At 37.1% G+C, this 20,276-nt stretch overlaps 1 protein-coding gene across 7 annotated transcripts in view; it reads right to left on the bottom strand.

The window, feature by feature from the left end:
- The window catches only part of VPS13B (vacuolar protein sorting 13 homolog B), a 434,621-nt gene that overhangs the window by 87,451 nt on the left and 326,894 nt on the right, over positions 1-20,276 (bottom strand). For all 7 annotated transcript variants that reach the window (XM_071421508.1, XM_071421509.1, XM_071421507.1 and 4 more), the window contains 2 exons: positions 19,608-19,745; positions 6,941-7,348 (listed from right to left, as the gene is read on the bottom strand). In XM_071421508.1, the coding sequence (XP_071277609.1) occupies positions 6,941-7,348; positions 19,608-19,745 (546 nt within the window). The remainder of the gene's footprint in view (positions 1-6,940; positions 7,349-19,607; positions 19,746-20,276) is intronic.

A 20,276-nucleotide genomic window follows, 5' to 3' on the forward strand; every position in this document is an offset into this window, starting at 1 on the left:
GTAGTAGTTATAGTAGGGGTAAAGCTATGTTCTTTTACACATCATTTCAAAAGGGCTTAATTATATTTTATAGCTCAGGCCAGGAATCCTGCTTGTTTTGTGTCTAACAAGGTTCAAATGGAGTTCAGGTCAGTGATGAATCAGAAGAGAAGTCAAAGATGGTTATCTATTTGAAATGAGCTCCTCTCCCTTAAAGAATAACTGGGCAGGTACATCATGTTCATTACACTACTGCATACTAAATAACTGAAAAATCTCAATTCACTTGGTGATTTGGTAATTTTGGATTTTGTCAGACGTAATCACAGAGGGCATATTAAAGTTTAGATCCAAAGGGATTTTAATTATTGGTCAAGGCTATCTTGGGAGTACAATAATTTAGAATATACTTGTAAAGCTCCATATTGCCTTACGTTATTCCAATTAGGTGAAGAAAAATGCATATTATAAACCAACAAAAATAGTGTTCATATTGCATCTGTGAGTCCAGCTTTCAAAAGTGAGTGCTATATTGATATAAGTAGTACTTGGTTCTTTTATCACAAACATTTTTAGATACCACCAGGTTTCAGAAAAGCAGCTAAACATTCTTACTCCAGTTCTACAGATGGACATGGGGATGTTCTTCAATTAAGAAAAAGATCTATGCATTTTCACATCTAAATTTTAAGTGGCTGGTCAAAAACTTTGGCTTATTATCAGGAGATAGCTGGTATCTAAAAATGTCTTTAAAGTTGTAGATATTTAGCACAACTGAAAAATCAGACACTGAAAAATCAGAATGGTTGCCCAGCAAATGAAGCATTACAAAATAGCAGATGCCACTCAAAATTTATTCAATACAATCACCACAAAGTTGATTTAGAGTTACTTTGATGTCCTGCTCCTCTGGCTCTACACTGGATTCAGTGAATTTTAACTGCTTTAGTAAACTAAATCATCCATGAACTAGAGGGTAGCTTTTCTTTATAAATAAACCATCCTGAAGATAGTGCCTGGCAGCAGCTGAGCTCTATTTGGGCCTCTCTAAACCAGTCAATTATGCTTGTGGAAGTTCAAGGCTTGACAGATACATCCAGGCCACACAAACCAAACAGGTTTCTCTGCACTCTTGGAACGTGGCTCCTGAGGATCAAGGACAGTCCAGGTCCAGGCTTATTCCAGTCTTCTCCCTTCAATCCTTCCTTGGTTGTATACTTCTCTGTATTCTCATTTATGCCAGCATGGTCATTAGGTGTACCTCTCCACCATCCTCTCCAGTGAGCCAAGGAGTCAACCTTGTTGCAAACTCTTCTTTTGTATTGGGTTAGTTTTCAGACAAAAGAGTGCCCTGACACAACCCATTGATCAGCTACCTAAGTAACTGAGCTAGCACAAGGCCCCGTGTAGAAATGTGTGGCTACAATAACCTGAATTTCCTATGAAATTGCACCTTTTGTCTGGGCAGCAAGCTAGTGATTCCATCCCATAAAAATATTCTTGACATGGAAAAAGAAGAAACATGTCAGTATACCATCAATTTAAACCGCTTAATAACTGGTCCCTACGATTGGAAATAATGTCTAACCTCTGTGTCCTATACCTCACACTGAAAAATGAAGACTGAACCAAAAGAACATCACAGAAAGCATAAAGTGTATAAAGAAAACATCCAGCTTTCACTGTTATATCTATTGTCTCGTGAATTTAAACAGTCTATTAAATTGACTTCCACGTAAATACTGTATCACCTACTATCACCACATACACACTGGGATCCCACTATCAAAAGAAATTCCAGTCGCAAAAAATATGTAACTAATTTCACAATAAAAACTGAAGAGATTAAAAACCCAACCATATTTGTTCTGAATCAAATTTAATCTGAAATACTTTTAAAGCTGAGTTACTCAGATAGCAAATGCAGGTCTACAAAATTAGTGCACACTGTCTTGAACAAAAGAAGGTTGAACAAAAAACCTTCAAGGAACTTTTAATTCTTTTTTTTACTCTCTGAAGTTAACGTGCTAGTTCATCAGTAGCAATTCTGAACCCTACTACAAAGTATCAGTAGGGAATCTGAGCAGGATTAATACTGGTACTCAGTCCTGGGATTAGATGGTGTCTTGTTTCATGGATTTCAGGCCATCTGTTCTTCCCTCCTACATTATACTCCTGCAGAACTATAAACGCACCTCCACCTCAGGGACTATAGAAAGGAATTAGAATTCTTCTGCTTTTCATTATCACAAGATTCAGTAACTCATTTCATTGTCAGGATAATCCCCTTTTACTCTTTCTTTTGTGCTTGCAGGATATGCCAAAATGACAAATAAAATCCCAGATGTTAGAGACCTGATGAGGTCTCCACCTTTCCTTGAGTGTTGGATTTAAGCTACTTGGGACACGGTGTCAAATCTGACAGGACCCTGATGCCCACACCCAATATTCATTAAGGTTTGTTAGTGATTTGTATAGCTGTCTACAAGCTGCACTTCCACCTCAGTCCTCAGTGGCCATTTAAATATTTAGTTTGTCCTCTGGCTTTTACTGACAGAGAATTAATTTCCTATTGTTCAAGTGTTGGAAAGAGTTTATATTTCTTTCTAAAAGTAACAAACGCCTTCTGGGTGTTGTAAATGGCTTGTTACTGCTGCATATTATTTTAGGTAGTCATATCTAATTTAAAGTTTTATTTCCCCATGGGCTAACTTGCATATCTGCAGCATCCAAAGGCTATGACAACGCCTTAGCAAAGTTTTCTCGAGGGAGTTAGTTAACTCCAAATTGAAGTTTGGTCTTCATGCTATACCAGTTCATATCTGCATTTAATTTCTAAAAGTACTGTAAAGTATCTCAAGTATGTAATTATTTTCAGGTTTAGTAAAAATACTTGCAATTATCATAGGCTCAACTAGTGTTTATTTTTTTCCCCCTTATTTATATGCTAAAGTAATAATTTCTACATATGGGACAAAGGGCTGGGGAATTCTGTGTATGATCTTTGGAATATTTTATGTCCGTAACTCTCTCAGTTCAGACACTGAGCAGCACGACCTCTCTCCCGTGTCCAGCCACAGTAAAATAAGGCTCCACTGAGAGGCTACAGGCTTCTTGCTGTCTTTCACTTTGGGCAAAGAACGGTCCTCAACTTCTCTTAATTTATCTGCTCTTTTGGCAGGTAGGTAGTGCTAATTTCAACTACAAACCTGAACTAACTGAAAGCCATATGTTTAGACTTGAATTCTATTTTCTAGTATTTCTTGCTAAAACTTATTCAATTCTAATGCCCTGTGACAGTTAAGGAGTGAGTCACACACCTCAAGCACGGTACCAAGCGATCTCAGGTCTGACTGGGTACATGGGACTCGAGCTCTAAGCATTTGTGGAAGATGCCATGTACTTCAAAAGACAAAAATCACTGAATGAGGTCTAACAGCAGTTCTTGGAGTTAGGGATTTCATCAACAGTACAAATACACTGCCAAGCTAAGGGTTTGGTTTTCAAAAAAATGGGTACAAGTTTTAACTCCAAGCCACAAAATATAAAATGACTAGAGATAATTGTTTTATTGGACATCACTATGATGAAGTCCCACCCTTAAGGGCATCAGGAAAACTATAATGGTAACCTCTTTTAAATTAAAATTTTTTTTTTAAAGGGATTTTGTTTTGTTTTATTATTTTTTCTTTTTGTCCCAGTACACTGGAATACAGTCTACAACAGTATTATTTTACTAAAACCAAAATAGTGAGTATTTAAACATGAGTACAGAGAGGAACATAAGTATTCTAACAGAAATAGTAACCATGTTGTTATAAGTAACTGTTGTACTAAAACCTGAAAAATGTCCAAAAGATGAAGTCCCTTGACACACTAAGGGTTTGGGGTTGTACAACAGTGCAGCAGTATATATAGAAATAGAGGTGTTTTAGTTTTATCCAATTGCAATGTGAGTGTTCAACACTTCTAATTAATTTTGTTAGAAGTGAAATCATTCAACTAATTAGCCCCAATTTTTTTCAGAAGCTAAAACTTCTTAAGTTTCGTAAGAATTTAAAATGAAGAAGAAAAATGAAACTAGAATGCCTTTAGTTTCGATGATTAAACCAGTACAGTCTAGAGGGAAAACTGATAATTAAAAGACAAATAAGTTGGATAGCAAGCTTTCTTCTTAATTTCAGCTGAAAAGAAATGAAAGCAATACACAAGGTCACGCACTTTTATTTTCCCCCTATAAGGGAGGGAAAATGCCGACAATATATATTCTTGTGAGATTTTGTTTTGCTCAATAATTCCTAGCAAATAGGATTCCTTACAAAACAACTTCATCTCCTGCATTGAACCTCATCTGGAAAAGGGGTCATTTACACTGTTTATAAAACACTGCCACATAAAACGTGTAAAAAACCATATTTCACTAAAAATAGCTTGCGTAAGTAAGGGATTAGAGTAGTTTCTACTGCTATAATTGTTCCTTTGTAGTTTTTTCCATGATGTTTTTGAATAGTGTTTTTAACTATGTTTATTAAAGTCAGCACATCAAAAAGGATCAAAGAGTAAGCTAGTGAGAACCAAAGAAACCCCAAGCGTATTGTGTTGTCTCACTGGGGAGTTATGCAGATTCAAGTAAACAAGTGCAAATTGTTGAGGTTTTAATGAAAATTTTCTACAATTATTGTATCTGAAGTCATTCTATATAATAACATCTGTACAGCAGATGGCCATACTGTACAAAAGGCAAGCAATGCTCCTTTTTCTTCCTCTGTTTTAACAGTACATCTGAGATGACTACTTTTGTCATTGCGCTTAGCTTGGTTCAGCAAATAATTCGTAAAATGCAGCTGCTGCAGATGGTCACAATAGTTATTCGACTGTAAAATCAAAGACACAGGGAAGTATTCACGTCTTAGTTTCATTCTATTAAAAAAACCTGACATTAACCCTGTTCAGCTCAAAAGGTGTATCTATAAAACCTTTTATAAAAAGAACAGTAGTGAAGAACTGAGGTATTTAAATGCTCCTTCCTTTCAAGACACAGCTGAAAACTTTTAAAAATTGGGTTAGCTTGCATAATTTCTTTGTAATAATAAAGCAAATCTAGTTAGCAACTGTGGTATTCTTCTAAAGGATTTTTAACATTAGATTATAATACCATTTCCCCCACACTGAGTATTTTATCTTCTCTCCTGAAGTCGTTAATTTCCACCTTGATTTCTATCAGCACTTTAAATTCAGATTCACAACCATAAAAAAAAAAATCCAAGCAATTTCTTAAAAGATTTTTTGACAATTCCAATCAGTTTTGTGGAAGTGTATCTTTTGCTCTAATTACAACTTAATTTATTGCACCATCACAACAGTATGCAAAACCTCATGCAGATGTACTTTTCTTTTTATAAAGCAGAGATAAAGCATTTTTAACTGGAAAAAAATGTGAAAAGCGTCTGCTGATGTCTACTAATTTTCTGGTTATGGAAGTTCTTTATATAGAATGACTAATGTCCATTTTCATTAGATTTGACATCAGTATTGCTCCACTTCACAATGCCTGCCAGACTATGACCATACTGAAGATTCATGGCTTATACCGCGTAAAAGAAAGATTGATTTCCTCAGACTGCCAGAAGAATTAAGAAACAGAACTTCATAGCTGAAAATGTTTCTGAGACTTAACATGCAGGGCAAGGTAGGTCCTCCTTCTGGGAGGATGAAAACCTCCAGGGTATGTGAAATACAGTGTGAGTTTGCCAAATTGCTTTATAGAACAGTGAGGGAGCAGCCCGGCTTTGATGTATCGAAGCATGATGTGGACACCATAACGTACCATGGGACAGATAATGCACAAATGATAGAGGGGAACCCATGGAAGGGAAGAGGATTATGAAACAGAAACAGAACTAAAACTATTTAAAGCACATTATAAAGGCTTTTCTCAGTTGCAGTGCCTTCTATGCTGGAGTTGTTATCTGAGTGGAAAAGCGTGGGAACACAGGCACTGTTCCTGCCTGCACTGCTGTTTATTAATGGATAAATCAAAAGTTTCTGGCCCCGGCACTTTCACGGGTTTTCATGTCCTATGAACCTTAAATTTTTCATTTTTAACTTTTAAAACAATAAAGAAGAACTGGAACTTGCTGGCCTGAGGAAAAATATTTCTGATGAAAAAGAAATAAATCACCACCTCAGCTGGCCAACAACTTGCTCCTCTCAGCTAGAGACCATTCTGCCTCTCAAACTACTCTTCCAACTACCTACATCTGGCTCATCTCCACACCATGGAAATATACCATCTTATTAATTTTATTGAAATGCTAATAAAACAATTTACAATGACTCTCAAAATATCTCTATTTTAAATGAGCCTCTGGTATCTGGTTAATCGTACCCGAGGCATAAAGTTTCTTTGCAGTGCTTCAGTAATGAGGCCAGAGTGCCTATTTTCCCTGTGTGACTCTCAGGTGTGCAGAGGAAACATGTAAAAATTGAAAACTTCATAAATCTGGAGAAGAATAACAGCATGACCCAATATTTACATAGTAGCACCTGTCAGGGCTCTGAACAATTATTTTTACATTTTTTTAAGACAGAAACAAACGTCCTAACAAGAAAATCTAGTTAAAGAGTGAAAACTGTCAAAATTTTGCCCTTTGAATTATGTGCTAAATTATTCGAATACCAGAGGGGTGGTTCTCATAACCACCATTTCAGCCAGAATTCCATCAATAAATTAGTAATTACAAGTTAGGGGATATTAACTACAGAATTAATCATTCTTGGGTGCTCCCTCACAGAAAGGAGAACTTGGGTAATAAGGTCTATCAGGGATTTGCTATTCTCTGTTGTGGATTTATGATGTTGGCTGGAACAGTTCCCTGCAATGCACCACACTTTGAAATGGTCACTAGACCACCACTTACACAAACCAGTAGCTCTTCCAACTTCAAAAAAAACCTCTTACCTGCAGTTTTATGTCCACTTTTAATGTTCAGGCTTCCACTGAGGTTTGAGAAAGAGACTAACAAACAAGGTTTGCTGGGGTGTGGGATGGTTTCCATCAAAACAACCATTTGAACAGTGTGAATGGAAATTTTCTGGAAGCAGGAAAGGGCTTGCCACAAATTTTCTTGCATTGAAGCCTTTTGCACAGTGCTGGTGTGGGCTGCAGGTAGAAAGTCCTTTGTACTGGGGTGTCTGGATATCAAAGTGATGTCCTCATCTGGAATAATGCCAGCTGATGAAGCAGCCTCCTTCCTGGGCACATCTTCATTTGTGGTTATGATTTTCTTCAAGAACTGGTTTATTTGGTCAAGTCTGGCAAAACTGAGATTTGCTTTCAAAGGTTTTGATATGTCCACATTTATGTCAGCTGTAGGAGAGAATTGGAGAAAGAAACGTGATAAGTGATAGTGCAATTATTCAAGCTGTGTGCAAATATAAGCATTGAGTGGAAATAGCTTTTCCATCATATTTCCACCATGTTTCATTACAAGGACTGAATCAATGTTAAAACATAACAAAACTGCATTTTTAGCAATAAATCTGAATTAAAATATAATGAAAAATACTATAAGCAAACATCACTATGAACAGTTTTAAAGGAAGAAACAGGGTACAACGTGGATTTTATCTCGTTTCTTCCCAGGGATCACCACATAAAGACACACACTTTATTTGAGTGTGTAGGAGGGGAGATACATTAGTTCTTTTGTGTAAGAATAAAAATATACTTCACATTCTCTTGAGTTTTATATCCAGAAGAACTATTTGACTAAACTCCAAAGCTAACAGCGAACATTTTCAACACATTTAAATGAGTGAATAACATGTGTATTGTGTTGTTTCCTACACCGTTCATATGCAGCAGTCTTCAATGCATTTTCAAGATGAAATGTGAAATAAAAAGCAAATACAAAAACTGAGGTACGTTTAGATTTCTTCATTTTCCAGGGAGAGTGGAATAATGTATTGCTTTAAAAATTTTTTTAAAGTCATTATTATTTTTAAAATGTTTTTCATCTCCTCACCGAAAAGGATTTTGGTGTTTCTCAGACTATTAAAAGACTCACAGAATTTTTAGGAACCACAATTAATATGAACAACATTGTTAATAGTCATATCTTGGTAGCTGAGATGTAGGAATTGGCAAAATTATTTCACAGATAGGAAGCAGGATTTTATGAAGGGAGAAACTTATTTCTGTGCTGCAGCATCAGTACGCAACAATTCCTTACAGAAATCCAGCTTTTAATTTAGTTTTTAGTATTTTTCATTTCAAATTCAGTTTTTTACCAGTAATGAGACAGCTATTCTAGTTAGTGGGAAAAGGGCTTTTCCCTTTGCTGTTTGACTGCCACTGCCCCAACCCCATGAACCAAAAGTGATTAAAATTCTGTGCATATATCTGAACTAGATGAAATGTTCAAACAGCACTACTTAGTTTTGAGTTTCATTATAAATATATACAGGAAACACTGTCTGTTGAAGGTTTTACACAGATTAATGAATATTTCATAGAAACTAGTTTCAAGTTGTCCAGGACCACATCTTACTTCTAACACTGATGCAAACTAATGAGCTTGATTTTCCCATCCTTTAGGTAAATTTTTACACCAATGCTAAAGGGCTGTAGGGACCGAGTTTCAGAGCTGCTTTTAAGAGCAGGTTTATACTGATTTCAGAGATTCACAGGCATGTGGCAAAGTACTTTTCTGATCCCCTCCCCCCAGAAATATCTGGCACATTTTCTACAAAGATAAGAGAAATTTATTAATGGCTGTGTAAGATCTGTCATACCTGAACTAAAAAAAACCAAAACAATATTAGAAAAATGTCTGCACTATTCCACAAGCTACAGCTAACTGAAATTTAAGACTGGAAAGCTATTTTGAACTAAGAACTTTAATTACTGGTTTTCTGAAAATGCTTTCTCTTGCACTGAAAGCCTTCCACACTAAACTAGGAACTGGCAAAACACTAGCTAATATGTGGGCCTTGCAGGAAGGCAAGTACCAAAGTTAGAAAGCTGGGCATTAGAAGAAAACAGGATTGGAGAGGGTTGTTAAACACTGAAACTGGCTGCCCAGGAAGGTGATGGAGTCACCATCCCTGGAAGTGTTCAAGAAGCAACTGGACATGGCACTTAATCAAGGTCTAGCTGACACGGTGTTGATCAAAGGTTGGACCCAATGATCTCAGAGGTCTTCTTCAACCTCAGTTATTCTGTGAAGATTTTCAGGCATCCAAAACCACAAAAATCAACTTAAAAGATTTTCCAAAATCCTTATGTATTGACATTTTAATTAAAATCACAGGAAGAAAAATGTCATAATACTTTGGAAAAACTCCCTATCCTCTTGGCACTTGGAATATCCTAAGATTTGTCTGCCTTCTGTGCAGACTTCACTGGACTTCTCCTTCCTTTGAATAGAGAAAGGAGTTAGGAAGAAATTAGAGACCCATGTGACATTATGACATTAATTTATTTACAATTGTCAAATGGGCTGTTTTTAAAATGAAATGTTAAAAAAACAACTAAACAACTGCCTTATAGATTTAAATTTCTCCCTTACTACTGCAGTAATAAAGGAGTAAAATAAACAGATGCTATTTATTGCTTTTGCTAAATAATTGAGTTTCTAAGTTAGTAAAGGAGGACCCTTATTCCTTGGTATGGCAACTTTCACATGCATTTGCTTTATCTAATACACTTCTAATTGCCAGCACTTTCCTATGGTAACATATTTCAGAAGGGGCAAAAAACCCAAGAAACCTCCCTGACACCCAAAAACTTCTTAGACCTAAGTTGACTCAGCAGATGCCAAGGGCTTAGGCCAAAGCTTAACACACCCAAAAACTGAGTGTGAAGGATGGCAAAGGAGATGACCACAAAGGCAGAAGCTCCTTTTGGGGCTTCCTTTGGCCAGGGCAGAGAAGACACAGGGTACTGGTGCAGCTCAGTGCTGGAACATACTGGGCGCTTGGGCCTGTGCTTTTATCACTGCTCTTGGCCACTCATCCAAGAAGGCAATAAAAAAAGGGCCACCAGGACACCAGAGAAATGCAAATGACTTCCCTCTTTTCTGTTTGGAAACTGTGCATGTCACACAGAAAAATGCTGTCATGTCTGAAAACTTGACAAAGTTTTGTATGAAATTATTATTATCCAGTAAATCAGTCCTGACAGAATGTGGTGGCAGCCAGAAGCTTAATTGCAGAAAATGTGACTTTGGAACCTTCACAAAATATTTTAACTATCTCATAATGATACAGGTTATTTTTACAACTGGTTAAAGATTATGTAAAGAGATTCTTTGGTATTTTAAGTAAAACATTCAAAAAGAAAAGAAGAAACACAATTGAGCAATCTTTAGTCTTTGACCTCTTTTATACATTATCATTAGGAATGTAAAAGAAAATTTAACATTCCTTCTAAGGAAAATATATTTAAGTGATGGACAGAACAATGAAAACTGATGAAACACGAAGAGCTATTTATAGGAGTTGATTAAGATAGATATTCAGCTGCTTCACCAGACAGTCAAAATGCACTAAAAAGAGCTTTAAAATCTATGAATCACACAGATTCAACTGGAATAAATTTTTTGGGGTGCAAAATCCAAGTGTAACTGTTTTTTTAGATTATTTTAAACACCTGGGAAGAACAGCACATAACACTGTGCAGATTCTATACCCGTAGGAAAACACAGGCTTCCTTTAACTCCACTAACTCTTTGAATTGCCCAAAATTACATCAGAATCAACACAGAGCAAAAGGTAGTTCAAAGTCATCTTTAACGCCTCAATAACATCACCTTCTCCTTTGCCTATTAGTGACTGGCTACCAAAATTATAACCCAATGCATTCTTTAGATTTAAGATGCATTAGCAATAACTTATTTTGCCAGGTGTTATCTATTTCCAGCAAAAAAAAAAAGAGAAAAATTTACTGTGCTTGCAAATTGAGTGCATCAAGTGAGTTATTTCTGTTATGCTTAAAGCAGAGGGAACTACTTGGTATCAAAGCAATTTTTGATTACAGTACAGCATTTGAGTGTAGAATTTGAATTGCTCTTTCTCTTCCTCAATTTCTTCACTACTTCTCTTTAGATTGCTCAGTAAATCCATGTATTTCAATTATTAGTTTCTAATTAGCCTTCACATCTTTCTGAACAGCAGCTAGGAAACAGAATGATGAAATAACTAGTGAGTTAAAAGGAGATTAGATAAATATAAATAAATTACACTTATTATATGCTCCCACCACACCAGGAGATGACTTAACAGTGGAGGAAAAAGAAACACTTTGGAATAATGAAATCAGAGAGGGAATTCAGGTCCCAGAGGCGATTCTACAGAGTTTTATGTTAATGTACACCTTGTGGGGGACCAAAAATCAACTGGAATAGTTTCCTGAAAACCGTTTCCAGCTATTTTCTCATTTTAAAAGTTCCAACTTCACTTGACCCGTTAGTCATCATATTACTTACATTTATTATGTATTTTGAAATCTATTACAAAAAACCCAATGGATTCAATATGGCCTGTTTGAACTAAATCATAACAACTATAAAAAGAAACCTATGAGCAGCATTCTGAAATTTCTGTCTGAAGCAATTTCTTTCTTTGTCATTTTATTACTTGGAGCTTCAGATAAAAAAATTCAGGGTTCTAAGTATTTTATTCTTGTTCTCCATAACATTCAAATTTGTATTGGGAAGATATAATTTTCATCTGTGAACTTGGGATAATGATGTTACTCAAAAGGACTTTTTATTTGGAAGGCTAAGGATGAACCAGCAACACAAAAATAATGAAAGCTCCTAGCATTGTTGGTCCAGGTAAATTCCAGCTTACTGAAGCTGGGAGCTTCAGTGGACTTATTCTAATATATGCCATAAGTTAATGTACAAAATGTTACTACTTCTATGACTTAAAAACTACCATAGTATTTTCTTAATCTTAGATACCAGAGAGTAAATGCCATGAAAATCAGTCATAAGCTGAATAAGGACATGCTGGATCAATGGGCCAAGTCTATGAGGTTCAAAAGGTGAAATATGAGCCCTGCACTTGTGTCACAACAATCCTATACAGTGCTATAGCTTGGGGGAAAGGTGTCTGGAAAGCTGCTTCTTGGAAAAGGACTCGTGGGTGCTGGTTGACAGGAGCTGAACATGAGCCAGCATGCCCAGGTGGCCAAGGAGGCCAAAGGCATCCTGGTTGTATCACCAATAGTGTGGCCAGCAGGACCAGGGCAACAACTGTCCCCAGTACTGGGCACTGGTGAGGCCACATGTCAAGTGCTGTGTCCAGTTCTGGGCCCCTCACTAGACAAAGGACATTGAGGGGCTGGAGAGTGTCCAGAGAAGGGCAATCAAGCTGGTGAAGGGTCTGGAGAGTAAATCTTATGAAAAGCAGCTGAGGGAGCTGGGGTTGTTTAACCTGGAGAAAAGGAGGCTCAAGGGGGACCTTACTGGTCTCTACAACTTCCTGAAAGGAGACTGGAGCCAGGTGGGGATTGGCCTCTTCTACCAGGCAACCAGCGACAGGACAAGAGGAAATGGCCTCAAACTGTGCCAGTGGAAGTCCAGTTCAGGAAGAATTTTTTCACTGAAAGGGTGGTCAGGCATTGGAACGGGCTGCCCAGAGAGGTGATAGAGTCACCATCCCTTGAAGTATTTAAGGAATGACTGGACATGGCACTTAAGGCTATGATTTAGTTGCCATGGCAGTGCTAGGTCAAAGGTTGGACTTGATGATCTTGGAGGTCTTTGCCAAACTTAATGATTCTATCACTTATAAGACCCCAGTCTTTTCAAAGACCAAGAAATGCTGAAATGTGTGAGAGAAAAATATGCCATTTTCTAAGAATTGATTAATTTTCCACAACATTGTTTCAGCAGTGGATCTTTTATTTCTCACAGCTGAAACAGAAAAGGCCAGATCTTTCTCCTTGAGGTTGGACATGGATCTCCCTCCCCCCTTCCCCAAGAAGGCTGTAAAATATTAAACTTCTTAATATACAGTACTTCTGTAGAAAAAAACCCTACTATTTATCCTAAACTCTTAAGATGATTTAATTTCCTAGTCCTAAACAGGAGAGGAGCAGATGATGGCATGAAAGAGTTTACCAACAGTGATAGTCTTTCTCCCTTAGCCACCCATCCTGATGTAGAGACTTTAAACAGAGGAAATATGAGGAAGGTAAAGGTAATCTTGAGCCCTGATTCTGATTTGGAGTCAGGATGGCCCCTCAGCAAATGGTAATGGCTGAATTGCAAAAATTAAATTTATAAAAATAGGAAAGAGACATGTAAAGACCAGTTGTACTGTTCTCAATTGTCTGGTCAAGCATCAAAAGAGACACAAATTAAGAGAAATTGAAAAGCAAGAAGAATCCCAACTAATTGTTTTTATCCTCTAATTCATCATTCCCAATTTGGATCAAGGGAAAACGAGGAAGAAACTTGAGACTAGGCTTCAGAGGCCATCTGCAGTCCATCTTGCATTCTGCTTCTGTGAGACAGATGCCAGTTAGTCTAGAAGAGACTGGTAGTCACTGCTCAGTATTCCTACCCGCTGCTGTCTGTGCTGCAGCCCCACAGAAGCAGCACTCCAAGGTCAATATGGCAAACTGGAGCCTTCAGGGAGTTAAATCACCCTGAGCTGTGCTGGGTACTCCCCAGAAGGAATAACAACTTCTTCCATGACCTAGTGTGTCACTGACATTATGTGAAGGTGACACTTGGGCATTAACAGCTCCAGCTTTGAGATCTCAGACAAGGCTCAGAGTGATGCAATTCTATTAATTTTTTTAAACTGGCACAAGTAAACCAAGATAAATTGTTGTAGGTCAAGAAGCCCAAAGATGCCATTAATAAACAATGGAGGGTTACTGTCATTCAGTAGATGCTGACTGAAATTAAGCAACTGTGCAGCCATCAAATACAGCTCAGTACAATACAGAAGTGTGCCAAGGGCTAAATGCTGAGGCCAAAAATTATAATGGGGGCATCAGGAAGGATGCCCCCATTATAATTTTCACTATCATGAAAGGAAAACCCAGGCTAAGGGAAACATTAACTCCCTTAACAGAGAGTCAGGGAAGATGAAGCACAATATAGTGAGACGAAATAAATTGTTCCAGGTCATGGAGCACGTTTGTGGAAAAGAAAAGAACCCATAAATACTAACCCTCTATTTTCTGCTTAGCTTCTGAATAATACATCTATATTAAGAAGCACATGGGAAGAAAAAAAAATGGAACGTTTCCGAAAATTGAGCAAATGTCTGAAATAAGCGTTAAAAGAATGCGAATAGACTGAAAAAGATTATAAGAAAATGTTTTTCAACTTCTCCATGTGGGTCCAGTGTGCAGTTTTCATTTTCTGTACTCAGACATATAAGAAATGATATTTAAAATAAGTGTTGTAGACAGTGTTTTTAGAAAGTTACTTTGATGATTTTCCTCATTATTACACGGATATTACAGACAATAGATGTGTCAAGTCCAAAGCAATACCTACAGGCTGGTACACCTGTTTGGAATATTTCTCTTTGCCCTCTTAATCAAATATATATCATTTCATGGCTACAGTGTCAGTGCTTTAAAAACTTGTTTGTAAAAGAGAAAAGGGAAAAAAAAGCCCTACTAGAAAGCTCAAAAGTTTTGCAAATGACCCAGAGTTAATTAGAAAAGTCTGCACCCTGGCTAGTTCCCCTTCTCACGTGTCAGCTCTCATTAAATCAAAAAATTCTCCTTTCAAAGTTAACAAACACCATGGTTAACAAAACTGTTAAACTGGGATCAAGTGGGCACATTCCTAGGTTTATATATGATGTCATGCTAAGCAGCCCACAGCTGAACTTGCAAGTCGTATGAATGATTTTTCAATATATTAAGTATCTGATCTAATGCTAATTTTCTCTCTATAGGCTAACTGTGCTGGGAACAGGTGGCCCTGCTTTCAATTACGGAGGGCTAACATGCCAGTGTGAGGCCTGGATTAGTTCACCTTCTCACAGGGAATTTGCCTCGGTTGGGAATGGATTTATTATGGCTTCACACATGGAACGGAGCTCATGTCAGCTGAGGGCAGTGATACATCATATGATTCAAATTAACCTGCTGTGGACTGTTCCGCAGGGCTGATATTGTGTATTAAAATGACGACATTTTTAAAACAGCTTGAAAGAAACCAGGATTGCTGAAGTGCAATGGTTCCAATTTGTTCCAACTAATCTATCACCTGCTGGAGGTATTATTCTAGAGGGTTTCTGGTAGCTGCTATTTTCCAGGTTTCTCCAAACCGCTGACCTTGGTAATGGATACAATTGTTGCCTCTGCAAACAGTGGGGAAAAAAAGGCTGGAGAGAGTGCCCCGGTGCAGTTCTGATTATTGTTTTTTATACCTGAGCTGAGATCCCCTGCTGTGCCCCTCGTGGTCCCCAGATCATGTGTGGAGGGACTGGCATGAAGGAGAAACCCACCCGCTCCCCACTTCTCACTTTATCTTTCAGTGGGACACAACATTTCTTAGTTTATTTGGATACTGTCTTGTGCAGAAATTATTTATAAAGGTGAATTATCGAGGACCTCCATTACTTCACATCTAACCCAATGCCTTCCCAAGAAACTACTGCAGAAAGTGGACTTCACTATAAAGTTAAATCCACTAATTACGGATTATCATCCATAATTTGCGTGTATAAGTATTTAAAGGCAATTTTTATAAAGCTGTACTTCATAGACATGTTCCTGCATCATTTGCATCCAGAAAGACTACATCAAAGACAGCTTTTATAGGTAAGAAAAGGTGATTAAAAAAAAATCCAGGAGGACTAAAAGGTAAAGACGATAATTTCTAAAAACCTATTAAAATTAGATGGTCATATTTGTTCCTCACATAATGAATTATATCTAATGCTGAAGCAATAAAAAGTTCACTTTAATGTATTAGACAAAAATTGGATCTACAACCCAGTAACAGAATGAATATAAAAGATAGAGGGTCATGTAAAGTGATGTAAATGGAATTAAAAAAATTTTACATAATTAATTTCTGTAAAAAGAGAACGAATAGTCCTTTAATACATTGTGGGGTTAAAGCTGAGGTCTGTTCCCACAGGCCTGATGATGAATGCTTATTTCTCCTAGGATCCTATTACCTTAAATCTGGAAGAAATATAGTTTTTCTTTAGTTGCCAAAAATGTACAAAATAATCAACTCATGTGGCAAGAAGTGCATTAATGTATCCTGTTATTCTCATTTAATTAGTGGTTTCCAAGTTTAGCTACTTGCTGTAGTTTTTTGATCTCCAAGCTAATATAGACTGACAACCTGGTTTCCTGTGTGGTGAAACCATACGAGTTTTCTGTGGAACACCATCTACTTACCTACTTCAGCTGACAAACTATTTGCAAGGAGTACTGGTTTTATCTAACACAGCAAACATTGCAAGCCACTTGCAGATTTTTTTCTGTTAACTGCTTGATAGTATTTTGCATTATAAAATATAGGCATGTTGGATTCTTATACTTGAAATTTAACCTCAGCACACCAACAATGTATCTTGAAAGAAAAATGACATTACAATTAAACTACTGAACTCTGAACACATTGAAATCGACACAGAAAACTGTATAGTTATCCCAAATGCTACATATTTTTGTCTGCATAGGCACAGCTTTCAAAAATGTGCTCACTTTTCAGAACAGTTGATCATCTGTAACCAACAGGCAGCACCTCCCAGTATATTCAATGCATTTCAGCGATTCACTTACTACAGTTATAAACCACATATACATAAATGACCATGAAACACACACTATGTCATTAGAAAATAGGTCACTTAGCAGCAGCATTCTTTGCCAGATATTCACCAAAGAAGAATAGCCTTCAAGGCCTGCAACAAAACTCTACTCCAGCAGTGCCTTTATTTATTCAATTTATTAGCAAAGCTGTCTCCCATTGGTGCCTTTATTTATTTAATTTATTAGCTAAGCTGTCTCCCACCACACATACTGTTTGTTGATCTTGCAAGAGCTCTTGGGAGCTTTGTGGAGGTTCTTGTCCTCAAAGAACAACTGCCAGCTGAGCTAGGATCTGGTGGTGTAACACTTTCTCCAGGCTGCTGACGGCCAAGCTACCTCACCCTGGAAGAAGCTGTGGTTAGGGGACTTCTTGTCCCACAGGGCAGTTAGTAACTCATTTTCCAGTAGCCTGCTGAGGAGCTGTCAGGCTCTTGTAACTCTCTGCATCTGCTGTTCTGACGCAATCACATGCAGAATGAGCCTTCCATTACTCATCCAATGAAACTTCCATCCCCCAAGGAAGGCTTCTTGGTAAAGGTTAGTTTATTTGAAGAGGATCTCATAGTGGTTACAGCTGAGGTTAGAAAAATCTGCAAGGGATGGTGGAGCTGTTTTGTTATACTACACTGGCAAACACTTCATTAAAATTCAGAGAAATTACCGTTGAGTCATGTGTAATGATAGTTCCAATTAGGAGCAAAAAGATGATGAAAAAAAGCCTTTTGGCTAAGAATAGATCCTGGAAGAAACCTCTGAAGTTTTAAATGCTTTGCAAGAATAAATAGATTGAAGATTATGATGCATTAATTTATGGTTTTCCAGTTCCCTATTTAGCAAAACACTATGGAGGGGAGAGATTTAACACTAATGCAAGATACAACTAGACTGGTGAAATTGGGGTGAACACTTACACTATTTGTGAATATATACTTTGTAAGCTGGTGCCAACTTCTATGTTTGCTAGTTTTACTAGAAATCTGTCCTACTGACAGGACAGCATCAGGGAAACACCCTCAGGTGTGTAATAAATTAAATATAAAGGCTGTGCCAGGAAACTACAGTGAGAACCTTGAGAGAAGTGTTCTTACACAATGAAGGGTCTGGGAATATGGAAATCTAAGAAATGTGGGGACAGAGGACATATAAGAACTGGTAGCAGAAGGATAAAAGAAAACCATTCTGGCAGCAGTGATCAAAAGGTCCCTGACAGAAGATATCTTAACCCCTCCTGTGCTATTCTGATTAGAATGAAAAGCCATCATTACTACCAATTAACCATTTTTTTCTCAAATGGTAGCAGAACATGCAGTAGGGCCTGAAGATTCAAAGGCCTATTAATGTACCCAAATATGGATCAATATAACAAAATCTTCCCTGAAATTGTCTTTAGATAGCTAGAAAACAAAACAAAACAAAAAAAAGGGGCAATGATGAGGTTGTTCACATACTTTATTGTTTCCTTGAAACCTCTGCCTGTGTGCAAAAAACATTTTTTCAAGCTACTTGACCACAGTATTTATAGTCAGGGTCAAATATGTGTGTATCATTCACTGGTTACTCAGTTTGATGTCTGGGGCTTTGATATTCAGAAGTGATTTCTGCTTCACCCAAAGACAATATGAGCTGTGTTTCCAACATCAAATTCTGTATTTTCAAGTATTTTGGAAAACTAAAATGGTGTGTTATAAATTGATAACCTTAATAAAATGAGAAAATATTTAATGTCCCTCTGCCTCAGTTGTCTTCTGTGGAATGGCAAGGGCATAGTATTCCATCATCCATGTGAGGGTTGTGCAGGTACATTAGTATTTCTGTAGAGCTCAGATGCTACAGCTGTAAGGCATGCAAAGGAAATTGTGCTGCAGATCCAAGATTAGATAATGTGCTGTAAGACTGTATGAAGAGGTAACTGAATGAACATGAAAATCCTGTACTCAAGAGCTCCTCACTAAATGGCTGATAACAGCTGTGCTGTGTGAAGGATATTCAGGATAAGAAAATAGGTTAATTAATTCAATAAACTATAACAAATATGCAAATGAAAAAAATAGTTACGTATTTTCTAACTTTCACTATAACCTCAATTATTTTTCACTGTAATGTAGCTATAAATATATGCTTCACAAAATAGAGAATGCAATTGGCAAGAATTTCTGATGCTCTAAGAGTGGAATTTCAAGTCACATTATGTTATGCAAATGCTAACAAACCTCTACACTACACCACTTACATTAATTAAAGAACTACAATATCACTATCACTTTTTAAATTTTACAATATCAACACTTAGGTGATTGTAATTTCCAGAGCCAGGTATCCAGATTTCAAAGAACCAAGAGAAGATAGCTTAGAAAAATCTTCAGAAACATTATAAAAGTCATCTTTTCTAAACACAACTGCAATAACATTTCAGTTTTCTAGGACTAGAAGCAGGTAGGCTTCATTCTGCTGGAAAGTCAACAAATTCAGCCTTTCTAAATTTACTGTTGGAAGAAAATTAATAATTAAACCCTAAACCAGTGACTGGTCCAGGACTGCCCATTCCCCAGTTTTCACTTTCATTCAGGGTAATTGCCAGAGGAAAATTTCACATTTGTGAACAAGGAATACAATACATTTCTGATTATCTCATATCAGTGAGTCATAGAATAATTAGGGTTGAAAGGGACCTCAAGGATGATCTCCTTCAAACTCCCCTGCCATGGGAAGGGACACCTTCCACTAGATCAGGTTGCTCAGGGCACCATCCTGTGTCCATGTGCGCATATCCACACATTACATTAGAAAAGAAAGATTAAAGTGCAGCACTTACCTGGTCCATTAAGGAAGTCTTTAATTTGCACAGTGATAAGAGGAGGTGGAATACCACTTTTAGCATCTACCTCTCCTGCTACTGTCTGCAACCAAATCTTGCAATAATCCAGAGCTTCTGGTAGAGTCTTCCCAGGATCTAGAGAGGATAATCATCATAGTCATTGATTATATTCCAGGAATATGATTTATTACAAAATGCTACATACAAAATTGACTAGACAAAATGAAAGAATTTTAAATGTAATATGGTAAATATTATACCTAATATAACTGGTTTACATAGCAGTTGCACTTAGAGACAGATGCATGTGTGGAATAATGCACACACTCATGGGTAAGAGGACAAAGCCCAGATCACAAAATTTTAGAAAACATGCAAAAATACCAAGTAAAATATGAGTACAATACATCAATAAAACAAGACAACTGTAAATAGCACACAATTTCAGCTTTAATTAATGATTAAGTAATGACACTTAAGGACTCCTTACAAGAGAATCTGTGCTCAAAACCTGCTACTAGATTGTATTGTCATTGCTCAGTAGAGAAAATAATAATGGGAAGGTAAATTATAAAGGCAAAAAAACCCAGAATGCTATGAGAGCTCAGTAACAGAGCATGACAACAGGGCTGTTGTACCATTCCCTTTGCAGCTTCCCTCAATAGC

Source organism: Agelaius tricolor, unplaced genomic scaffold (genome assembly GCF_023055355.1).
Source record: "Agelaius tricolor isolate 1412-34295 unplaced genomic scaffold, bAgeTri1.0.p SCAF_2, whole genome shotgun sequence".
Classification (NCBI taxonomy): domain Eukaryota; kingdom Metazoa; phylum Chordata; class Aves; order Passeriformes; family Icteridae; genus Agelaius; species Agelaius tricolor.